The sequence below is a fragment of the Palaemon carinicauda genome, chromosome 38 (assembly GCF_036898095.1).
Source record: "Palaemon carinicauda isolate YSFRI2023 chromosome 38, ASM3689809v2, whole genome shotgun sequence".
In the NCBI taxonomy this organism is placed as follows: domain Eukaryota; kingdom Metazoa; phylum Arthropoda; class Malacostraca; order Decapoda; family Palaemonidae; genus Palaemon; species Palaemon carinicauda.
In genome coordinates, this window is record NC_090762.1 from 5,203,192 (window position 1) to 5,229,080 (window position 25,889).

General features: G+C 42.5%; 1 protein-coding gene across 1 annotated transcript in view; it reads right to left on the reverse strand.

The window, feature by feature from the left end:
- Positions 1–25,686, reverse strand: part of LOC137630042 (divergent protein kinase domain 2A-like) — a 48,505-nt gene extending 22,819 nt beyond the window's left edge. Inside the window, exons 1-4 of the mRNA XM_068361534.1 lie at positions 25,560–25,686; positions 23,914–24,056; positions 21,817–22,412; positions 3,707–3,992 (exon numbers count right to left, since the gene is read on the reverse strand). Coding sequence (XP_068217635.1) covers positions 3,707–3,992; positions 21,817–22,401 — 871 coding nt within the window. The 5' untranslated portion in view covers positions 22,402–22,412; positions 23,914–24,056; positions 25,560–25,686. The remainder of the gene's footprint in view (positions 1–3,706; positions 3,993–21,816; positions 22,413–23,913; positions 24,057–25,559) is intronic.
- Positions 25,687–25,889: the final 203 nt, after the last annotated feature.

Consider the following 25,889-nt stretch of genomic DNA (forward strand, 5'->3'; position numbering starts at 1 on the left):
TTTCCACGTTTTGGCACCCGACTCATTATAAACGGTGACCCCGAATAAATAGGGATAAAACTGAGAAGAAGATTATTATTAATTTTCATTATTATTTTAAATGTTACGTTTTCCTGGATTACTCTAATATCGAATTTTGTGCTATATTAGTTAATATTGACATTTGCCCATTCCCAAGGATTCTCAAGAGGTTAATTGTAACTTGTAGACCCTAAGCATAGGCCTACATGCTGTAATGCAGTGATATTTGTACTATAAAAATTTAAATGTTTATAAATTATCAATTATTTTAGATTGCACTCCAGATCTAAGTCACAAGGAGCAATTATCTATGATAATTCGAATAGTTACAGCTGAAGGCACTGCACAAATTAAGGAATATTTTATCGGGTTCCTTGAGGCCAAGCAGACAACAGGGGAAGACCTCTCAAGACTCATACTCAAAAAACTTGAAGAGCTTAATATCCCCTTTGAAGACTGCAGAGGACAGTCATAGGACAATGGGGCAAATATGAGAGGAAAAAACAAGGGAGTCCAGGCCAGACTTCTTCAGTTAAACCCCAGGGCTTTATTTGTGCCATGTGGAGCACACACTGTTAATCTGGTTGTGAGTGATGCATCAAAAAGCGCCTCAAATGCAACTAGCTACTTTGGCTACCTGCAAAAATTATTCAATCGGTACTTAACATTGGTGCAGGAGCAAGGAGAGCCTCGGTCATGATGAAACTTCACGAAAACAGTGAAAAAACCAAGCGGCACAAAAGAACAAAACGACGCTTACGAAGTCCAACAGAAGGATGAAGTACAGATGTCGCTAGCGTCGGGCGTCGGTAGAGTGGCTCAGGTAAGGTAGCTAGGGCCTCTGTTACAACCCTTCCCTTTGATGAAGGAATTATCTAAATGGAAGACAGCCTGTGAATAGTGGTTTTCACACGCCCCCGCTTTATACACGACGCCCACTGGGTGCTTGCGCGAGGTTAGTAACCTCTGCATTCCATACTTTAACTTTCTCTGGTATATTTGGAAGTATTTATATCAGAAAAGTGTAAGGAAGGACCCTTTTCACCGGGCGTCACAGGTATCTCCCCAAAAATAGATTTTTCCTTTGTCAAAATCCCTTTAATCTGTTTTCTGCCTCCACTCAAAGGTGGTCGACCCTAAAAAAACATGTGGACACAACTTTGAAATCCTGGGCAGACACGGTGGGAGAGTCGAATCAACAGTGTTGAGGCTGTAAGATTCCAGGCTGCAAAAGTGAGAGATGCTCTTTTAGAGGTGAGAGCAAGCACTGCAGATCCAGCTATTAAATTGAAGCACAAGCCTTAGCAGAAGAGGTGGGATCATACCGGTTCTCTATTTGTATGGTGGTGTGGTAAGATATCCTTAGAAAAGTTCAAAGTGTGAATAAACTTCTGCAATAACAATGCATGCAACTGGATGTAGCTGTTGACATTCTCAAGAAGGCTGAAACCTACATTGTTACCTACAGAGACACTGGGTTTGCTGATGCCCAGACATCTGCCAAAGAGATATGTGAGGAGATGAATGTGGAAGCTGCTCTAAAGCAGAAAAGACTCAGAACTACTAAAAGACAGTTTTCCTATGAGGCCCCTGATGAACCTATTACCGATGCCTTGAAAAAAAAAATGGAGTTTTCATTTTTCAATGTACTTGTGGATATGGCCATTGAATCTCTGAGAGAGAGAACTGGAATGATGAGTGATGTTGCAAAGAAATTCAGTGTTCTCATAAACTTCTCTGATCTGACATCTAGTGAGCTAGAAAAGCAGGCAAAAGATTTGTGTAATACACTCACATTTGGGGATCATTCTGATTTTAATTATAATGAACTGATTATAGAGATGCAGTCATTTCCAAAACAATGGCCAAAACAAAATATGACAACATTAGACCTTCTTGCTTTTCTGGAGGAGAAAGGCCTGAAAGAGATCTATCCAAACATGTGGGTGGCATTAAGAATTGCGGTCACTACACCTGTGACTGTGACATCTACAGAGAGAAGCTTCTCTAAACTTAAGCTCATTGAAACATATTTAAGGTCTACTATGTCACAGGAGTGCCTAAATGGGCTGGCAATAATTAGTATTAATAGAGAAATATCCAAACAGATTTCGTATGATGACACTAGATGATTTTGCTGCAAGAAAGTCAAGAAGAGTCAGGTTTTAAATATGAAAAATCAGTGAAAAAAACTTGTATATAATAGTTTTAGCATAGCCCTCAACATATATGGATTGAGTTCTATGGTTTTAGATTGGCAAGATTACCTTTTTCAATTTATCTTGGGTAGGATTTGCAATAAAAATGTATAATGGTGTTATTTTATTGAAATTCACAAAAATAGTTTGTATACTTTTGAGTCTATACTTTTCCTTGTTGTGTATACATATACGTGAAGATGAATTATTAATAAAGTATGTTGTTTTGTTGTGGAACTTGAGATGCTAGTTGTGATAAAAATTCTTTATGTTATTATTTCCACTGTGGAGGAAAGGGGGGCACCATAACGAGTTCTTGCCTGGGGTGCCTAATGAACTAGAAATGGCCCTGTATATGTCACTATGAGCAGCATTATCTAAATGAAACAAATCAAAGACCTGGTGCATGGTCATAGACTGGCTGGTGTTCATGAAGTTCTATATCCCAATGACTATACCACTTCTTGATCTTATTCAGATTTATTGTCCTAAAGGTTAAAAATAGTTTTACACCATTAGCAAATAGGAGAAAAATGTCCACTACATTCAAAAAAAAGGTTGTGCTATTTTCTGTGGATTTAAAAAAAATATATCATTGTGACAGACTTTCTTAAGAACAAACCCTTTGATTCCAATGACTAATGTATCATCAATGTTTGGATAAATCAAATTGGGATAATTTAGTCTCCCACATTTGTTTTTACCTTTGCATGCCTGTCTACATAAATCATCAAACCAATTTAATTTCCAAATATTATTCATTGAGATGGAACAAGTAATAATATGTACAGTTTCTCAATAGATGGCTTTCATGAGATGATCAGTAATTAATTCAAAATTCCTTCATAGCAGACTATGGAATTATGTGAAATCATTAGTCAGTTTGCATATGATTTCAAGCAAAGTTTATTCATTAATGCTACTGAGAACATGACAATGGTCTGAGTTACCAATGATTTCCCATGGTTTGGCCACAACAATGATGTATAATATCACGGAACAAGATAAATAAATCCCATTTTAAAAACCCTAACTGGAATTCCATGAAAGATTTGACATAGTCTCATGCTGATTAGTAACACCAAGCATAAATCGGCCTCTCGTATGCATTAAATTCTTTAGATATACAGTATTGAGAAATCTATTTGGACCCAGGGGCTATAGATAAGGAAAATTTTCCTAAAGAGCAATGGGCCTAACTAGATATGGCTGACATGATTTGGAGTCAATTTCATCATCAATTTGTTGAAGCTTTATTTCATGCCACGGTCCCCATTTAATCTATATTACCTCTGTGATTTATTATATAGTATTGTATTACTGGTATTTATTAGGGTGGCAATAATAACACCTAGTTACGGTCTTTTACAAAAAGAAAAAATATACTGGTGCACATCTCATACAACTCCCTGTCAGATCTATACTGTATACAAACAAAGAGAGACACTACAGTACTAGACTACAGACATCAAGAAGACAAAACTCACCTAAGTTATCCAAAGTGGAATCCACAATGACAAGATCCTCTGCATCAATCATCTTGACTTTTCCATTTGCATCTACAGCAAAATTATCAAGCGAAACATCCGTCATATACAAATGAAATTCTCCTTCAGAGAGTTCCCGAGCCATCTCTAAAAGCTGGCGAGCATAATCAACGCGCCTAATCCAAGAGGACCCACCAAGCTGTGTCAGAGTTGGCCCCACATATTCTTCAATAATCATTCTCCCACAAGTCCCAATAATTCTTGGAAACCATTGCTGATAATGGGTCTGGAACACAATTTTGACTTAATGCTAATAAAATTGAATACAATAAAAGGCATAGTTAACACACAGAAATATAAAAAAACAGAATTTTCATAAACTTTATATATCAATACTTAATATCTGCAAAGCAAGAGCTTCTTGAATGATCCAATTTAATTTTGATAAATCTCATTAGATGATTCTAATATCAATCCAAATTTGCCTTCACCAAAGAATGGATGTCAAAGTAAACATATTTTCTTGGCCAAACAACTCATTAAGAAAATACAATAGGGTTTAAGGACTAACTTAAGCTATGCAATTCACCCTTACAGACTTATTAGTATAGGAGGAATAACACAACCTATAAAATTCCCATCTTTGGATCAAAATCTCCTTTCCAAATAACAAATGGATATTAAAAACATGAGACAAATACTATACATAACCTACACTCAGTAGAATATAACATCATGTCTTTTGTATGGAAAAACTTTAAAATATGACATATTTGTAGATAATTTTAATTTTCCCCCAACTAATACAAACCTGCAGTTATTTATATTGGTTATTCTTTCGGCAAAGCTGGAAGGTAGCCAATTAGAGTTTTTGGTGCAAGGTGGCTACCCTACCCAGAGACTGGGTAGGGGGTGGCTAGCAGTACCAGCCACCTGTATCTATACACACGGAGTGGTAAACTAGTCACTTTTTCTTTACGGGCAAGACTTATTGGGGGACAGGTGATGGCAGGACAATTTGTATAAATAACAAATTACAGTATTTACAAGTATATCATTTGTTCACCAAACTAACAAACCTTACGTTATTTACAATGGATGACTCACCCAAAGGTGGGTGGATAAGTCCAACGACTGGCATAGTCATTGACCCGAGTTTGCCTCGTACAGTATTAGACTGTAATTGAGAGAGACCTTGCCACTTCACTTATCAATACAAAAGAGATTGATGCATGGCGTAATGGTTTGTAGGGAGGTCCTTTCAAGGACATCAAGACGTGAACCACGTTCTAAAAAGTACATCTTATCTCCGACTGGAGGCAAGAGATCTCATAACTCCTTAGGAGTAAAGAAAGTTTTAATAAAGAGGAAAGGTCTACCCCATTCAATCTATAGGCTAAACTTAAGGCTGAGCAATAGCCTTTCACCGCCGAGACTGAAAGGTGTTTTTCCTCCCAAAGATAAAAAAGAAACTTCGCTAATACGGGAATAGAGGCATCGATGGGAGAGATATCCCTGCCACGACACCAAACACAAAAGACGTTCCATTTTGCCTGGTATAGCGAGGCAGAGGACTCTCATATGTGACCAGACATTCGTTTTGCAATTTGTTGTAAAAATCTTCTTTGAGAGAGGAGATACTGGATAGTCTCCATGCGTGAAGCCGTAGAGATGGATCAGTCCTGTGAAAGATGTTCAAGTGTGGTTGTTTGAATAGATCGGGTCGTGGGGGTAGTTTTATCAGGAAATCTACGAGAAGACGCAGAAGGTCCGGGAACCACTCTGCCTGATGCCAAAGTGGAGCTATGATGGTCATCAGATTCTGTTGAACAATCTCCTCATCAGACAGAACGGGGGAAAGGTGTAAACGTCAATGCTCTCTAACCATTGTTGGAATGCATCTTGCTATAGAGCTTGAGGGTCTGGGACTGAGGAAAATTACAACGGATGCCTGTATTTCAGGGACAGTACAAATAGGTCCACTGATCGAGGAACCCCACAAAGTCAGGACTTTGTTCGCTATCAGAGGATTCAAAGACAATTCGGAGCCGACTATATGAGTCGCTTTGCACAGGTTGTCCGCGAACACAATCCTCTTGCCCGGAATGAAGCGAGTTGATAGGGACACCGAATGATCTTCCGACCATCGAATAATCTCCACTGCAAGATGGCATAGGGGCAGTGAAAAGATACCTCCTTGTTTGTTTATGTAAGCCAATACTATGATGTTGTTGCTTATCAACACCCCAGAGTGACACCAAGCAACTGATGGAACTGCTGAAGAGCTAGTAAGGCTGCTCTCATCTCCAAGAGATTTATGTGCTGGTGCCTTTCGGACTCAGACCATAGACCTGAGACCGTGTGCCATAGTAGGTGAGCTCTCCAACCTTCCTTTGATGCGTCCATGAAGAGCAACAAGTCCGGAGGGGGAACTAGGAGATCTTGACCTTTGCGGAGGTTGTCCTCTGCCACCCACCAAAGACGATCAGTTACTTGATTCTGTGATGTGTACCAGGCTGTCTAAAGAATCCAAGTGTTGGTTCCCCGCTGTTTTAACTGCCATTGTAGGGATCTTATCCTGAAACGGCCATCGGGAACTAGACGGATCAGGGAGGTCAAATGGCCTAGAAGGCTTAACCAACGTCGAGCCGTTAGAATCTCCCGTCTGAGGAAGAGTTTTGCCACTTCCTTTAGTCTGAGAATTCTGTCATCTAATGGAATGACTTTCTGAAGGTTGGTGTCTATAAACATGCCTAGATAAACTAGTCTCTGAGATGGAAGCAGAGAAGACTTTCCCGGAGATTTATCAAGATCCCCAGATCCTGACAAAACTCCAGAAGCTTGTCTCAGTGATGGAGAAGGAACATCTCCAAGTCTGCAAGAATCAGCCAGTCATCAACATAACGAAGCAGACGAATGCCATTCCTGTGAGTCCAAGACGATACCAGGGTGAACACCCTGGTGAAGACTTGAGGCGCTGTCGAGAGATCGAATCGGAGAACTTTGAATTAGTAATGAATGTTCTCGTGTGCAAACCTGAGATACTTCCTTGAAGATTGATGTACAAGTATTGGGATCTGGAGGTATGCGTCTTGGAGATCTACCGCACTCATGAAGTCCCTCGGTCATACTGCCTGAATAACTGTGTCTGCCGTCTCCATTCGTAATGGAGTTTGCTGGACAAACTTGTTCAGGTGAGAGATCAATGAATGGTCTCCAGCCTCCAGACGACTTTTTCACAAGAAAAAGTTGACTATAGAAGCCTGGAGACCCATTAGGGACCTCTTGTAAAGCACCCTTCTGCAGCATGGTTTAAACCTCAGCTCGACGGGCCAGTTACTTTACAGATCACTTCACATGGGAACTTAACGGAATCGGATTCAGAGTCAGAGGAGGGAGAGATTGAGTGAATGGGACGCGATAACCTAAACCAATCACAGCGATCATCCAGGGATTGACCCTGTAATGCTGCAATCTCTGTAAAAGGCATTGCAGGCATCCTCTCTCTGGTGGTTGGTTGGGGGGATTGCCCTCCCTAGCAGGAGCAGCTGCCTCGGCCACCCCTTCTACTTCATTTCTTTCCTCGAAAGGGTTTAGATCCTTTCTGATCTCTGGCTTGAAAGAGGCGTTTAGACACCTTAGGAGGTCCTGAGGACCTGGAAATCGATGGGTTAGAGGTGTTCTGCTGAATTCTGGAAGGCTGCGGAGGCCTACCGTAGGACCAAGATGTCATGGCCCTATGAAGGAGAGAATCATTAGAAGATTTTCTCCAATGATCAGCCACCCTCTCTACCTCTTCTGGGGAGAAGAGAGAGGAACCCTCGTGCGTCGAGTCTCTAAGGCGTGAAATCTCCACCTTCGGCACCTGCTTATAGAAACAACCTATTACAGTATCCCGACGTAAAAGGATGGCATTTGCCCATACGTTAACTGCATGGTGCGACAAAAACTCCAACGTACGGGTACAAGATAAAAGGAAGGATTCCAAGGACTTCCTTATGGATTCCCTAGATAAATCTTCGGAATGCAAGATTCGTCCTAATGCCCCAAACCATAGATCGAGCAAAGAAGCAGCCTAAGTGGCATCCTCGTACCTCTTCCTATGTTCAGGAGCTCAAATGCCGAGAGAGAAGCTCTAAAGGAAGAGAGTGTCTGAGTAAGAATACCCATAGTCAGCTGTTCCACTGAAGGGTCAAGAGTCAAAGTCGAATGAGGCTCATTTTCGATCGCATACTTCCTTTGAAGTATGAAAGGCAGTGGGAGAGGTCATGAGGAGGAACCTGCTCTCAGGGAATGAGAAGTTCCTACTATCTGCGAGATAGCCTTCCTCCTAGCAGCCAGAAGACCTTTCGACCCAGGTAAAACTGCCCTAGTCTAAGGGGGCCTCTGAGTTCCAAAGATCTGGTCTAGGACCATTTCTTTGCCGTCCTGGGAGGTCGTACCAGGATCCGACAACTTGTTGAAGAATCTCATGCAGGTTAAGACCTGCCAGAAAGCGTGCTCAGAGTCCTTTCGTTCCAATTCTGAATGGAGGCTGGGACTAGCCGTTCTTGGAAGGAATTCTTCGTTTGTGTCCACATCATCATCTACCTCCAAGTATTCGTCCATGGAAGCTCAGGGTAGGTCAAAGTCGTCAATGGTATCATGAGAAGGACCCATCTAAGGGCATCACATTTCCAACTCCTGTCTGTAGATCCTTTATCGTAGCATTCTTGGGAACCATTTTAGAGTCTTTTGACTCTTTACGAGGAGGAAAAGGCTTTTGCAAAAATGAGGTCTTAGGAAGAGCTTGTGGTTTCTCAAGAAACGCTAGACTTAGGGACAGGAGGTTTGACGGGAATCTCCTTGAGGAGGAATATACTCTTCCATTCAGAGGTTAGTCTGTGAACATTCCTACCTGGAGTTAAAGAAAGTTGTCGCAGACATGGGTCCGAAACAGAAGTCATCTTACCTTTAGCACTGGGATTGGATGTCGACCTTTGCACTAAGGAGACACTATTCAGGACTGAAGTCCTCCTGGGGTTAAGTGACTGTCAACGTGAGGGAAGACCGATGACAAACTCTCCGACTTGAGAAGGAAGAGGCCTAGGTGGAAAGGCCAAACCAAAGGACTTTTGGAGGTCTGATACCAGAGTATCATACAAAAAAGGAAGCTTTCCTCCTTTCGAAAGGCCAGGGAGGTGGAAAACATCTATGAATTGGAGGACTTTTAGATGCCCGAGGTGCCTAAGGAGAGAGCCTCTGCAGCATAGAGATCTTCCTTAGTTATTTCAAGGAGCCTGTCGGGAAATATAGGAACACCCGCAAACTTATTTGGGGGTTCTTTAAACCCTTCGGGGGAGAGAATCTACCTACCACTAGAGTTAGCCTTAGCAGGAGTTGTCACCAAAGGTGTTGGAATCGCAAAAGAACCAGATTCTGTAATAGGAGTTCATGAAAAACCTGCAAAATTGGGCAATGTACTTATGAAAACGTGGAATCATGCAGGAGTGGGCTTCTGATTCACATTCACGAGGGACTATAGGCGAATGAGAAGCAGGAATCCCTGTGGGAGCCTGATGAACTAGAGGATAACTAACACCTGCCACAGGCGAAGATAGAGGCCTCAGAACCTTAACAACTGGAAGCATTGAGGAGCGCTTCACCGCGGTTGAACCCATTAGTTTCGGCGATCGTTTAGCCAAAGCGCCCTAGGCAGCAAACGGAACAGGGGTAACTTAGCAGAACGCACAACAGAGGTTTGGTCAGTGGAATGTTCTTTAACGATTGGAGGATGTTGAGAAGAAGAGCGCTTAAAACAGTCTGATCCCGCATGTGAGCGTTTCCCTCGTGATCGTGAACATTTTGCTTGAGAATTGAATGACTAACTCATGAACGGGAGCGTCGGGAAATCTAGTGTATTGAACGGCGCCCTCACGAACGTGAATGACGACCTCGTGAACGTGAGCAGCGCCCTCGCGAACGTGAATGACGACCTCGTGAATGTGAGCGTCGTCCTTGCAAATGAGTGTCGTCCTTGTGTTCGTGAATGTCGAAATCGTGAATATGAACGTCTATATCGTGACTGAGATCGTTTATCTCGTGATCATAATCGTGAATCTTATGATTGCGAGAGTATAGCTCGTGATCTTGAACTCTTATTAGAACGCCTTATGAAAGAAGAACGGCGAGACCGTGATAACTTTCAGTCTTGTGAGCGTGAAGCTCTAGAGTTAGAACGCCTTCATGAAGAAGAAAGCTAAGATCATGATAACCTTCAATCTCTAATTTCAACATCCGATTATCGCGAACAACATCCTAACCAACCAGGAAGATGATGTGATGAGTCTCGCTCTGTGATCATTGTCCACCTGAAGACTGTCTGCAGCAGCAGTAGGAAGAAGGTTATCCTGCGGGCTAGAAACACTCCTAAGGGGAGAAACAAAGGTCTGTAAATTAGGAGACAATGATGCCACAGGATGACAAGAAGGCTCGTCGTCAGCAGGAGGCAGTCCAGAGGGTGAAAGGTGAACCTCACAAATGCCCAGGGCGAAGTTGGCAACAGGCAAAGAATCCCTCTCGGCCCAACGTTGAAGGAGCTGCAGAAGTGCTTCCTTCGAAGGGGAAGAAGAAATCCCTAAGGACGGCCAAGCTTGCAAAACGTCTAAAATAGAAAAAAGCATCTCAGCAGAAGAAGAAGGTGCTTCTCAGTATATTTCACATTATATAGGCTAAATTACGCAATCTAGAAGGCTTTAAAAACCCCTTTCCTGGAAGTTTACGGTGGGAAGTCTCCATGCAGTAAACCAAGGCATGTAGGAGTTTGTGGAGTTCAAATTTGAATCATAAGTGTTTGAGAAGATCTGTCTTACATGGTTAATATTCTTGGAGCTCCTTAGAGGACAGAGAGAAAAAGAAAGTTATCAAAGTTTTTTATGATGGATTCAATTCTCTTCTGCCTTCTTTCCTCTTAGGCTCTCCATATCTATCATGCACCATCTCAACCATCAATTTCATAAATTCGATCATTTGTTTATCCAAACAATATGATCGTTCAAAAGATCTTTTGATCAAATCACATAGCTGACCCATATTAGCAGCACTCAAGACATCGTGGTGCATGACTTCTAATAACAATTTTCAACTGAGGAATTCAGCACCAAAATGACAAATTTGGAATTTGTATTTTTTCTAACTATACAAACCGAGTTCTTTATATAGGCTATACATCTTCAGTGTGGCTAGAACATAGCCATAAACGTTTACACACATTAGGGGGGTTAGACCAACTACCCCACTCACACATTCATCCAGAAAGATCCCTCACTTTTGATTGCAGGCAGATCTTGGAGGATAGGTGATGGCAGGATATGTACGAGTAAAGAACTCAAGTTTGTATAGTTAGGAAAAATGCAATTTATTTCAAAGTCTGTTATATGTTCCAACACAAATACAAACCTTCTTTCATTCTTTACTATGAAGGCTCACCCTTAGGTGGGTTGAAGTCCAAATTCTAATTGGGTGGAAACTTGACCTGGGGTACAAGTCTTGGGCTCAGTAAAGAAGAGACGAGTACCCTGACACCTCATGAAACTCTTAGCCTGACAATACTTTAGTCTGATGGCCTGGGAAATCTTGGCTAGTAAGTGGAAAACAAGCACTGAGACTTGACCAAGTAATATTAAGGAGTGATATTTCATCTCAGCTACGACAAAAGTAATGTTCCCTGTAAAAAGCTAGGGTTTGTATAGAGTGATGGAACAACTAGACATTGACCAACTAACCCCTCACAGGGAGATTGGGGACATAATATACATCAGATACCTCAGACCACATAAGTAAAAATGGTTCTCACCAGCAGACGGAGGTAGGCCAGCTTGCAGAGTCCACTGGATGCGGCGTCATTCTATCCATTCATTCCAGACTAATAGTAGGTAACATCCGCAACTGGTCCTGTATGCCTGTATGGGAGCTGAGGTAGCTAAACCACTTGTTGAGCAGCCACCACAGGATCTAGAGTAAAGGTACCTACATTCTTGTGGGTTACATCTGCTGGTAATGGCCGGTGAAGTACCTGCGCAACAGAGAAGTTTCTTTCCATCGCAAGGGACGTACTCATGCTCCTAACATCATGAGCTCTGGGTTTTCTACTCTGAATAGAAGAGTCAGAATTTAAGGCATGGTCAATGACAAATCAAATCCAAGAGGAGATTGTGTTCTTTGTGACTATCCTCTTAACCCTGCCCGTATTCACAAGCAGACCCCTGATTTATGGGCATGTTCCCAATGTGCACTTGAGATAGCACCTCAGCGCTCTAACAGGATATACTGTAGTAACAGCTGACCAGAATCATCAGTTATATTCCGAACTCTAAATCTGTATGACTAATGACAATTCCGTCAAGGAGGAAATATCAACTCCATTCAATATAAGACAAGGCTAAAGGCCGGGTGATAGCCTTTCACCGCTGAGACGGTGTCAGATGACCTTAAATGTCAGGATGCCTGAAAACTTCAAAATAATCAATCAATCACTGCTGAGACTGAGCAAAGTTCTTCCTTCCTGAGGTATAACAATAGCTCCACATCAAGGGGATAGTGGCATTGAGTGGAGAGATACCTCTTCCACGACACCAACCACAGTAGATAAGTCAACTTCGCTGGTACAGTGAGCCCTCGCTACTTCGCGGTTCGACCATCGCGGATTCACCACTTCGTGGATTTTTTTCATAACCCATATATATAAACATATCGCGGATTTTCCGGAAATTTCGAAAATACCGCGATAAATGAAGACCCCAAATACGATATTTCGTTACCTGTAATTCCATTAATACTGTAATTAGTAATATCTGCTCTTACTGATTGTTCATTGCATTACATATGACATATAATTCAGTACAGAAAGAAATAAAACACGAAAAGAGAATGTGATCATACAATAATTCAGTACTGTATACAGTACGTAGTAAAATTAAATCGAACATGAAACGCAAATCAGATGCAGTCATACCGTATTAGAATGGTGTAAGGCTGCTGATGGCTACTACTGTACTACAAATGTAATGGATGTGCATCTTTTCCATGAATCTTTTGTATGTATACGTACGTAGTACTGCATCCAATAATATTCTTTGTTGCAAAAATCACATCTCGAATAAGCGTACGAGAGAGAGAGAGAGAGAGAGAGAGAGAGAGAGAGAGAGAGAGAGAGAGAGAGAGAGAGAGAGAGAGAGAGAGAGAGATTGACACACATAGAATTGAGAAATGAAACAAAAACAGTGATGAGAGAGAGAGAGAGAGAGAGAGAGAGAGAGAGAGAGAGAGAGAGAGAGAGAGAGAGAGAGATATCCAATAAAACACACAATAGGACAAGAAACAAAAACAGTGATGAGAGTGAGAGAGAGACATATCCTACAACAAAACAAGCGTAAAATAGCGTACGTAAAGCTGTACTGTATACGTAGGGTACCTTGTACTTTGAATTGGTAACTGCTACGTAGCATATAAGACGGATTGTGATTGGTTCAAGCGCTGATAGATGATGAATCAGAACCCAAGTTTTGTAATCTAGCCTGTGATTGGTGTTTTGACTGCTCCAACCCGCAGCATCTTTTCGCGGCCACTTTGTCTGCCGCTCTCTCGCTGTGTAGATGTTGCTACGTTATTGTGAACTTTAATCTGTGCTGTGCGTGACTGTTTTAAGTTGAACTTTTTGTTGAACTTTCTGTTAAACCCTACTGTACAATGGCTCCCAAGCGTTCTGCTTCTACTAAGGCTGGTAGTGAGCCTAAACGCCACCGAAAGATGATGACGATTGCTGAGAAGGTGACACTTCTCGATATGTTAAAAGAAGGCAGAAGTTACGCGGCCGCAGCCCGCCATTTTGGAGTGAACGAATCCACCGTTCGCTACATCAAGAAGGACGAGGCGAACATTAGAAAGACGGCTGCCATCACCTTTAGCAGATCAGCGAAGCGAGTCGTTACCACACGTAATAAAACGATCGTACGCATGGAAGGTGCTTTAGCAGTGTGGATTGCCAACTGCCGGAAGAAGAACATAGCCTTGGATACGAACACCATCCGAACCAAGGCTTTGAGCTTGTATGAGAATTTTGCGGCAAAGGAACCTCAAGACGACGATGGCGACCATGCTGAAGAAGAAGATGATGTAGATGAACCTCAACCAGGGACATCCACCGATTCCCAGCGTCAGAAACAACGTTTTTCCGCCAGCAAAGGATGGTTCGCGAAGCTTCAGAAACGCTTCGACCTGAAAAGAGTTTCGCCGAAGGTGGATACAAGCCGGAACAAGTCTTTAATATGGATGAGACCGGCTTGTTTTGGAAGAGAATGCCGTCGCGAACTTTCCTGTTCAAAGAAGAAGCCAAAGCCTCTGGCTTTAAAGCGTTCAAAGATCGCGTAACCCTCGTGATGTGTGGCAATGCTGCTGGATTTTTGCTAAAGCCGGGGCTTATTTACAAGTCGAAAAATCCTCGCGCTTTGAAAAATAAAAATAAGAATCTCCTTCCCGTGTACTGGATGCATAATCAAAAAGCATGGATTACGAAGATGCTGACCTCCAACTGGTTCCACCAGTGTTTTATCCCGCAAGTCAGCAAATATCTCTTAGAGAAGGGCTTGCCATTCAAGATCCTTCTCCTTATGGATAACGCTGGTGGACACGCAACTGACCTGTCGCATGAGGGCATTCAGGTTGAGTTCCTGCCACCCAACACCACGTCATTAATTCAACCGATGGACCAGGGGGTTATCAGGGCGTTCAAGGCCCTCTACACGAAGAATACCTTGGTGGACCTCGTTGCGTGTGTGGATGCTGCCCAAGAAGATGAAGATGAAAAATGGAGTTTTTATGATAAAACAAAGTTTTATGAATACTTACCTGGCAGTTATATATACATAGCTAATAATCTCTATTTCGGCTGAATTTTTCTAAACTAGGCAACCGCCTTGTGGTGGTTGGGTGGTAACACCCGTTAAAGGGTGGTAGGAGGAATCATTCCCGTTTTCTGTTCTTCAGTTCATCTCTGCCGGCCAGATCGACAACACGTTGGTCCGTCATTAAGAGTTTTTCTTCGCTTTCCCTGCTCGGTGTACCAGTCTGCTTTTTTGGTGAAGTACTCTGATTTGGGGTTCTGGCGATGGTGTATTTTGTTTTCTCTTAGCTTTTTTGCTGTTTTTCATTATGAGTGAAAAGAGTCATTACCGTATCTGTGCGAATGAGGAATGTAAGGTGAGACTACCGAAAATGGCGGTAGACCCTCACACCGTGTGTTTGAATTGTAGGGGTTTTGTTTGTGCCCTTAATAATAGGTGCGGGAATGTAAAGTTTTGGATGAGAAAGATTGGTTAATTGTGAAGCGCTATGTGCGTAAGCTAGAGCTCGATAGAGTTAGGAGAGCTTCTAGGTCTAAGTCTAAGTCTGTTAGTGGTAAGGAAGACGAACTTAGTGTAGATTTATCTATTGAACCTATAATTGATTCCTCTTTGGAAGTTGATCCTTCCCTTGAGGTAGTAACTCCTGCACCTCCTACAGGTTCCGTATCTACGGATGACCCTCAGTACGATAGTCTGGCGGCCGAGTTGAAGGCCATTAAAGAACAACTGGAGGCCTTTAAAGGTAAGGAAAGTGAAAGTGCTTGTGTTAGTGCTGTGGAGGTGGCGACTGACCGAACCTGTCATTACCCTAGGCCTAAACCTCTACCAAGCTCCCAGGACCAAGGGAGAAGGTACGTCGATGACCGAAAGGGGGTGAGAGGTACGTACCCTCGGTCAGCCGTCGCCTCAGACAGTCCTGTTGTCGATTCCCAGGCTGCTCTTGACCGTCACGGGAAAGACGTGTCGGATGTGTTGTTTTCTTCTCCGAATTCGTCCAGACGTAAATGGAAGTTTGAAGCTTCAAGACCTACTAAGAGGAGATGGAACCGCGACCAACGGTCTCGTTCTTTCTCTGCCGGTTCTAGCAGTTATGAACCTTGTCCGTCGGAGGATGATTTCAACTCTGTGCCTGTGAAAAGGGCGAAGCCTACTGCCGAAGATCCTCCCCCTTCTACGAGTGTTATTCGTCAGCCCCCCCCCTTCGGGGCCGCAAGACCCAGCTGATGTTGCTAAATCCTTTATGTCTGTCATGCAGGAACAGCTTTTGACTTTAGTGCAAGCCTTTAGCCGCCCTCACGCCCAGTCTGACAGACGTAAAGACGACTCGTTACCGATTAAGAAGTCTGCTTCTAAGAGAGAACGGAGTTCTTCTTTAAAGAAAACTTCTCCCTCTCTACGCCAGGATGAGGAATGTGTGCTTTCGCCAGGCGATACTTCTTCGCGATACCAGGACGATACGGTTTCTCGTTCTCGATACTGGGACGATACCTTATCGAACGATGCTGCTTCTCGTTCTCGATGCCAAGACGATACCGCCTCCCGTTCACGATACCAGCACGATACCTCCTCTCGTTCGCTTCGCCACGACGATAACTCTTCTCATTCGCTTCGCCACGACAATACCTCCTCTCATTCGCTTCGCCACGACGATACCTCCTCTCGTTCACGACGCCACGACGATACCGACCCTAGTTCTCGACGCCACGACGATACCGCCTCTCGTTCACGACGCCACAACAATACCACCTCTCCTTCTCGCCGCCACGACGATACCGCCTCTCGCTCTCGACATCAGAACGACTCTGCCTCACGTTTTCGGTCCCAGGGCGATACCACCCTGCCTCTTCGGGACGATACTGCCTCTCGTCCCAAGGATTCATCTAGCACTGGACTCCAGGATGCAACCCGTCTTTTGCAGGATGATGCCTTTGATTTGCCCTTGTCAGGTTCTAAGGATCCTTCTTCTCTTTCGAAGGATATTGCAGATGTGGATCAGGACCTCGAGGATGTTTCTGATGACGATGATAATCCTGCCGACGCTGCGGGAGATTACAAAGTTCTCTCTCGCTCCCTTCTTGAACTTTTTGGAGAGGAATTCCAACCTGCTGCCCCTCAATCTCCTCAGTCCCAATTTAACAGAAAGAAGGCCAAGAAACAGTCGGCCTTCATCAAGATGAAGCTGTCTATCTCCGCAAAGAAGGCTCTCACGAAGATTGATGACTGGATGAAGGAGCGGAGACAAACAGTTAAGACTTCCTTCTCGTTTCCACCTGCTCGTCTTGCTTCAAAAGCGGGTATGTGGTATGCAACTGGAGAACCTTTGGGTCTGGGAGTGCCTTCCTCCTCCAAGGGTGACTTCTCTGGTTTAGTGGACTCTGCTAGAAGGCATGCTCTCAACTCAGCCAAGGTCATGTGGTCGATGTCGGAGCTGGATCATCTCGTCAAAGGTATTTTTAGAGCCTTTGAGGTTTTTAGTTTCCTAGACTGGTCGCTTGGGACTCTCGCAAGGAAAACTGACCAGATGGAAGGATCTAGGGACCTTACCAGTATTATGTCCTGTATGGATAAGGCCCTCTGAGATGGGGCGAATGAGTTGGCGGCGCTGTTCTCAGCTGGGGTCCTAAAGAAGAGAGCTCTGCTTTGCTCTTTTGCTTCTAGGTCTGTTACCACGGCACTAAAGTCTGAGCTTCTTTACGCCCCCCTCTCTCAACATCTTTTTCCCGAGTCCCTGGTTAATGACATTACGCTTTATCTGGCCCAAAAAGCCACCCAAGACCTTTTATCTCGTTCTGCTCGTAAGCCCTTGGCAGCCCCTCCTTCTTCTTTGAAACGGGAGGAAAGGAGATTCCAGCAGCCCTTTCGGGCCAGGACTACTTCAAGACCAGATTTTAGAGGGAGAAGACAAGAATCAGGATCAAGATCTACCAGGGGTTCTTTCAGACCTCGCTCCAGAAAATGAAGTTCGTCTCCTCCAGACAGTAGGCGCAAGACTGTCAGGTTTTTGGCAGTCTTGGAAGAGGAGAGGGGCGGACACCTGGTCCCTCTCAGTCATCAAGGAAGGATACAAGATCCCCTTTCTGAAAAAACCTCCTCTCGCAGATGCTCCGTTGGCCTTAGTAGCCCGGTACTCAGATCCGGGGAAACAGAAGGCCCTAATAGACCTTGTCGACCAAATGCTGGACAAGGGGGCGATAGAACCGGTTCGGGATCTATCCTCCCCAGGCTTTTACAATCGCCTGTTTCTGGTCCCCAAGAACTCGGGCGGATGGAGACCCGTCCTGGATGTCAGCGCTCTCAACGTATTTGTGGAGAAGACAAAGTTCTCCATGGAGACGACTCAGTCGGTGCTGGCGTCAGTACGTCCAGGGGACTGGATGGTGTCCCTCGACTTGCAGGACACATATTTCCATGTCCCCATCCATCCGACTTCGAGGAAGTACCTGAGATTTGTAATGCAGGGCAAGTGCTTCCAATTCAGAGCTCTTTGCTTCGGTCTCAGCACGGCTCCTCAAGTCTTCACCAGGATAATGGCGAATGTGTCAGGCTGGCTGCATCAGGAGGGGATAAGGATATCCTTCTATCTGGACGATTGGCTGATTCGTTCACGATCGAGGGAGAAATGTCTGGAGGATTTACGGAAGACTTTTATGATGGCTCAAGATCTAGGCCTGGTCATCAACAGGGAGAAGTCTCAGATCAGACCGAATCAGACTATTCTCTATTTGGGGATAGTTCTGAATTCAGTTCTTTTTTAGGCTTCTCCCTCTCAGGAAAGACAGACCAAGTGTCTCGTAAAAGTCAGAACTTTCCTGGACAGGAAGAGATGCACAGCGAAGGAGTGGATGAGTTTGCTGGGGACTCTATCCTCCCTTGAACAGTTTGTCTCTCTGGGGAAACTCCACCTAAGGCCTCTTCAGCACTTTCTTTCGAAGACGTGGAACAGAAAGATGCAGGAAGACTCCTTTTCCTTCCCCATTCCAACAGAAGTCAAGACACTTCTGAAGTGGTGGCTGGACCCAACCTTGTTAGGGGAAGGGATCTCCTTACACAAGAAGAACCCAGACCTAGTGTTGTTTTCAGACGCATCAGAGTCAGGCTGGGGGGCAACACTAGGAAGCAAGGAGGTCTCAGGCTATTGGGAAGGAATTCAGCTGGGATGGCACATCAACAACAAGGAGCTGATGGCTTGAAAAGCGTACTGGCGGAAGTACACAATAGCCACGTGCCTGCAGAACATTCAGAAGGCACTGCAAGAAATGAAACCTGCAACCATTAATGCGAGCTGGAAGAAGTTGTGGCCCCAGATTGTTTACGACGACGAGGAATTTACACCGTCTGAAATTCAACACTCTGCAATACGCAAATCTGTGCAGTTGGCTGCGATAATTGGAGGTGACGGGTTTGGCGACATGACGACTGAAAACGTCGACGAGTTGTTGGACTGCCATTCCCAGCCGCTAACTGACGCAGACCTAGAAGACCTGACGAAATCGGCCAGTGAAGAAGAGAGTGAAACACAGGAAGAGACCCAAGAAAATGTCGAAGAAACAGGCTTAACATTAGAACGGCTTGCCAAGTTCTGCAACCATGCGAAGGAGTTGAAAGAAATGTCGCAAGAGTGGGACGAGGATATGGTTCGGTCTATGCAATTCTGCAACAAGATCGATGACGACATGACTCCCTACAGGATGCTCTTCGAGCGAAAAAAGAAGCAGCGGCAGCAACTTCCGATCACAATGTTCTTCCAGCCTCGCAAAAAAGGGCCAGTTCCTCCAGCTAGTACGCCTTCGGAAGAAATTGAAGAAGTGTCCCAAGAAGAAGTTGAAGAGGTGTCCCAGGAAAAGACACCTCCGTCTGAAGAGACGTAAAATACTATCATTGGCTGCACAGTAGAAGACATCATCAGCTTCATCATCATCATTTCTACTGTGCAGCAAATTCATCGCCATAATCATTCAAGTTTTTCTTCAACTTCTTTCGTGGTGAGTACAGTAATAATCTTTATTTTTTACTTTAATATTCTAACATTTTAATATTTGTGCCTGTTTTAGTTTAGTATGCATTAAGTTAAAGGGAAGGTTTTAAAAGTCTGAATATACATGTTATAACCTATCATATTTTTTTGTTTAAAATTTACATTTACTGTACGTACGTAAAAAAACACTCTCTCTCTCTCTCTCTCTCTCTCTCTCTCTCTCTCTCTCTCTCTCTCTCTCTCTCTCTCTCTCTCTCTCTCTCTCTCGTAAATTGTTTTCCTGCTTTGCTACGTATGTACTGTATGATTTTATATAGATACGGTAAATAATATTTGTAATAACATATTTTCTAAAAGCTTTTACTGTAATATCATTATTTATCACTTTCATCATGCGCGTTAAATGCCTTCGTTTGTTTACTGAGCGTAATTTATGACGCCGTCGATTCAGGCGGCGTCATAAAGAAAAACATTTCATTTGGAAGTCCTAAGAAAAATTAAGTAAAACATTGGTAAATAACAAAATCAACATACTGTACTGAATAATCAATATAATCGTTGCAAAAACTAACCTATACACAGATGTGTAAATGCGTTTGTTTCTTCATTATGATCAGAGATAAATGTAAACAAAACATTGGTTGCCATTTTTTATCGTGCTTTTTGGCGTGTTTAGGAAACGCATGATATAAAATCGCCTTTAATATTTGTGCCTGTTTTAGTTTAGGGTACTGTAGTACATGCATTAAGTGTTCTGTACATTAAAGGGTAGTTTGTTAACAGTACTACGTACAAGGGAAGGTTTTAAAAGTCTGAATATACATGTTAAATAAATACGTAAATATGGTGTCACTACTTCGCGGATTTTCACCTATCGCGGTCGGGTCTGGAACCTATCTACCGCGATAAACGAGGGCTCACTGTAGATGGCAGTAGATGACTGCCTGAGGAAAATTGACATCTGTTTTACCACTGCATATGAAAAGCCTCTCTGCGAGAGGAGATGATGGATAACCTCCAGGCGTGAAGTCATAGGGAAGCAACTGTGCTGTGGAAAATCTCTTAACAAGTTTGCCGATGCAGGTCATGGAGGGGTAGCAACTCCCTCGGTACCTCTGTCAGCTAAAGTCCAAGTTCTGCAAACCCTTCTGCTTGCTGTCACAGTGGAGCTATCAGGGTTATCGTGAACAGGTCTTTTATCGGTTAAACCCACAGCGCCAGGTACGAAAGACGGGAACTCCCCAGGTACAAAAACTTTGGAGTCCCTCAGGGGAAGCACAACATCCACCTCTGAGTGTGCCGGTGTACTACCTCCCTGCTCCTAACTGCAGCAACCCAAACAGGCCATCCTTCGACGGAGGACCAGCGATACCATGGGAAGGCCAAAACTGCAAAAGTTTGTCAACAGAAATTTCCTTCGAACCTAAGGATTGTCCAGGGGTTAAAGGGTCACCATTCCTGCTCAATCGATCTTCTGAAGAGACCATGAGAGAAGGAGCTTCGGGCAGAGATAAAGAGGTGGAAGAAGTAAGTCAAGGTTTCTTCAACTACGAGGATGACCCCGAAGGAGAAGAATCCCTCCTCGACTTCTTCTTGCATCGGCTACTAAATCTCTCCCACTGGGAGGATGACCACTACCTCCTCACAGGTGTTGTCCTAATTACAAGGTCGTCCTCGGCAGGCCAGGCACGGGGAATGGGGATCCATCTCAACCGGAGACACGAAGGTGCCGCATGTGCGTCTTTCAAGCCCAGGACAAGTCTGTATGACGACTGCAAAGATGAAAAACAATAACAAAGAAAAGAGGATAAGAGAAACAAGTCTAACAATAGCTAGTCATTATGGTCGGTTAAGAGAGACTAGTCTCTACTCTCAACTAAGCCAAAAGCAAAAGTAATGAGACAACACCGGTGCGTGTGTGAGCAGGGTAACCGGTACTAGCCCTATCCCACCTGCTAACTAGCGGTGGGGTAGTTACACCTCGCTAAAAGTCTTATGGCTAGTCTTCCAGCTTCGCCAAAAGTATATTTCCTAATAAAGAGCGAAAGGTTTTGTATTTAGTATCGGAACAAATTTGGCATTCTAAGACAAGTTAACCAAAAAGAAACAAAACAGCTCATGCATATTTGCCATTTATGTCAAGTAATAAAAAAATTAAGATGAGAACATAAGAGCATTCATTACACATTCAAACAATTCATTACAGACAAATACATCCTACTGATGTTATAGATTGAGATATTTTAGTAACTTACCATAATTAACAAAGGCTCCATATTGACAGCCAACATTGTTAAAAAATGATGAATATGATATGGCCCTGAGTCAGTTCGAAAAAATGCTTCATACATCTTGAAAATGTTTCTATCGTGTTTGCACTTTACAGCGTCACTTTCCTCGAATAACTCCTTGTTATGTCTTATCACTTGGGTAATGTCATTCCCCGCTCTTGTCATAATCATTTTGATGGCTTGGGACACATTGCAGTTTTGTGGGAGCTTTGAAGCTTTGCAGAACTTTTCATCGATCTCTTTCAGTTCAGAATCGTGGGCAAGTTTTTTCAAAACTACGAGTTCTTCGCCAAACTTTGCATAATAAACATTTTTAATATTGATATAGTTCATAAACTTCACTTGAGAATAACTTGTCAACTTGATGCTTCCACTGAATTTTTCATTTTCTAGCATGGAACTGCAGTGTGACTGACCATAACACGCTGGGCATGTGTGAAGATCAACCAAGCGTTCATCTAATATCTGACGCCATCCAAAAACAAAGATGATGAACAGAAGTACACTGGTGTATACTACTATGGATCGCCATTTCAGCCTCATTCCCATACATCAAGGTCCTAAAAAATAAAAAGGGTACGAGTTACAAATTCAGCAACTAATAAATATCTACAAATAAATGAACATAATTGTGCAGTACTGTACCGCACTGCTTATATTACCGTATACAGTGATACCTCTGGATACGAAAGTTTCTGCTTACGAAAAATTCAGGGTACGAAAAGCGATACAAAGATTTTTATGCCCCAGTATACGAAAATATTTTCAGGATACGAAAAGCTTACGAGATCCCAACTCGTCGCCGAGAGTACAGTACCTTTTTTTTCAGGGTATCAACCCTTAATTTAGGTGTACATGTAACAATACACCTTCACTGATCCAAATGCTTTACATACAGTACCGTAACTTTTATACAGTAGTAAAGAAAACGGACCGTTTTCTTAGGGCTTGGAGGGGATAAGTAGGCTATAACTACATTATTGAATAATCTCATGGTGGTTTCTGGAATGGAATAGGCTGTATTTAACGGTTGGGTTAATTATTGAATGATAGAAATGGCTGCATTGCATGTTTATTACTACAGTTTAGCGTGTTTATGAAAAAAAAGGTGTCTTTTCGTAAGGCTTGGAACGGATTAGGCTATTTACATGTAAAACGCGACTCAGGATACGAAAAAATCAGCATACGAAACCGTATCCCGAACGGATTACTTTTGTATGCTGAGGCATCGCTGTACTTAAATTTTACATAAAAGTATTAGTCTACTGGAGATATATACCCCCAGAGTCTTTAAATTTATGAGTATCTTCTGACACTAGCTGGAATTAATTATTGAAGTTTGTTAACCAGGTACTTATGGTAAACAGCTATTGGGCCGGTGGAGGGAGGGTCCTGCCCACCTGCATGACATAACCCAGAGGCATTTCCCCATTGGTATTAGGACTACCGAGTGGTAGTTGAGGAGGGTTTTTCATTAAGAGACAAGTTTGAATACCTAAGAAAAATTAAAATCACCTAAGAATTACTAATTGTTACTACAAAAATAAAAACCATATTATTTATATGATTTACCAGTTGATAAGAAGTAAACTGGCCATTTATGATCACACAGACTTTATCACAGCAAGGAAAATACAGCCCCTGTAATCTTCTAATTGGCAATAAATGGAGATTCAAAAGCTATAACAGCCAAAGTTAACACATGTTTAGAAGGAAACCTTGTAATAACAAAATTAAAAATACAGAAGTTTTTTTAGGAGGAGATGGTATGAAAGGCACACTAACTTATCATTCCTATGGGCCAATATAAGCAATAAGCTTGGGTGAAAAGCTCTACCATTAAAAGAAAGAGGAGGTGGTCTCAAGTTTGATTTAGCTACATACTAGTCCACGCCTGCAATTGGACTGGCTGCTGCTCCAAATGAATGGAAGGAAGGAAGAAAAGAGTCAATCACTCAACCTTTCATCCTAGAGTTATGCCATCCATGTACCATAGACAAGATGTATACACTGGATGTCCAAAAAGAGCTTGGGAAACTACATAGCAAGTTGAACACCCACCAGAGGTTCCAAGAAGTAGTGCACAGTCAGTGGATCTGGTAGGTTTTTCTGTTTGGTCTTGGCACTGAATACAAGCGGACAAATAAACAAAACTCCTTCCTGGATGTTAAGCTCTTTAAATGTTTCCAGACGTATGACAGAATCTGCAATCACAAAAGAGGAATGGTTTTGGCAAAACCCCTGTTCTAGATGCTGGGATATGTTCAATGCTGGATTTAAGGTTTTATCTTATGTAATATGCCCTTGCATGTATATTGTCTGGTATGGTTTGTCAGACTGCAGTGAAACTTTTATAGCATAACTAAAAAGTATTTTGAATCTTTTAACAGTTTTCGTTGTGCATCACCAGCATGCTCAACTTGGCCAATTGATCTGTATCAAATGATTTTCCCTCATTCATGCACTTTCTGGTTGTATGGGGAATACAGTTTCTAAGCTACAATATTAACTTGAAAGCACAAATAAACATAGTAAAGTAGATACAATATATACATTACAAGAAATTTTTTTACATTTGCAGGAATCTCCAGATTAAAATCATGTTTTGAGTAAGAGAGACTGCGGTATACAAGAAATATGGGAAGACATCCAAAATCTGCATAATTCAAAATGTGATTATATGCCCATTTATTAATGCATTGTATATCTTGACCACATAAAGAAAGATTCTAAATTGTTTAAAACATATCTTGCTACTAAAAGATGGTCTGCAATAGTACCCACAACATATTTTGTATGCAGAAAATCTGAAGAAAAAAATTAATTTGGGCGACATCATGGGTTATCTGAAAGCAACAAAAGCAAAACAATGCAACATTATTCACATAAAATCAATCATAGGAGAGTAATCTTAACATTAAGTTATTATTTGGAAGTATTATTTACATTTAAATTTGAAAAATGAACATTTAAATAGATATGTATTGAATTGTGAGGTGCCACAGATAATGCTCATTTTTGATAAGGGTGCCCATATTTGGGGTGTATGTATGATAGCGGCCACCTGTATGTATTATTATGCCTAACTTAAAAGACGGTAGTGTAAGGGGGGAGGCAGGGCGGCATTAGCCGGTGTAACGGTCTGAACGATCTCCCGGTCTCAGAATTCTCCTTGATAATCTGCACATGCGCGAACATTACCCTTTGCCAGTGCATACGAGGTTGATGTTTTATTTTCCTGTAATGTTAGCGTGCGCAGCTCAACACTACCGCTTGCCAGTACATACGAGCTTGATGTTTTATTTTCATGCGAGCGAAGCGAGCTAATGGCGGAAAAAAACCATCATACAATGTCAAGGAGAATTCTGAGACTGGGGGATCGTTGAGACCGTCACACCGGCCCCCGTTAAGTAAGTAGGTAAGGACACGGCTTGTAGGTTAAGTTAGGGGGAAAGTTTAGGTTAGTTCATGTCTATTTATTATCAACGTGTGAGGAACTGGCCGCTGACATACAAGGGCTCCAAAAATTCTACAATTAAGACAATTATCAAACCTTTTGCATTCAAAAACAAATAAAACCCTCAAAACACTGGCACTATTTCTAACTTTCATGTCTCTACCACTCCCGAAAATGATAAACTGAATATGCCTATCTTATGCTTTAGTGTTACATTTCAAAAGAATACATTACTTCAAGAGAGTCTTACCTGTATCACACTTTTAAAAGGTGATGATATATTAACTTGTCACTCGTCAGTATAGTCAGGAAAAGGGAGGAGAAGAATGCAATTCTGTATTTCTGAGCCTCTGAGTCATAGAATCGCACAACTTCACAGGTTTGTTTACAAAATGCATTCTTCTTCTTCAAGTTTTCTGGACCAGAACTAGGACCGCATTATTATCAAACTCCTTGCATTATTGTAAAAATCACTCATGTTTGCAATTTTTGGGAGGACCCATTTCATAAATTACTTGTATTAATTATTTGCACATTCAATCTAAGCTACTTGAGAATTTGCTTAGGATAAACTCTCAGA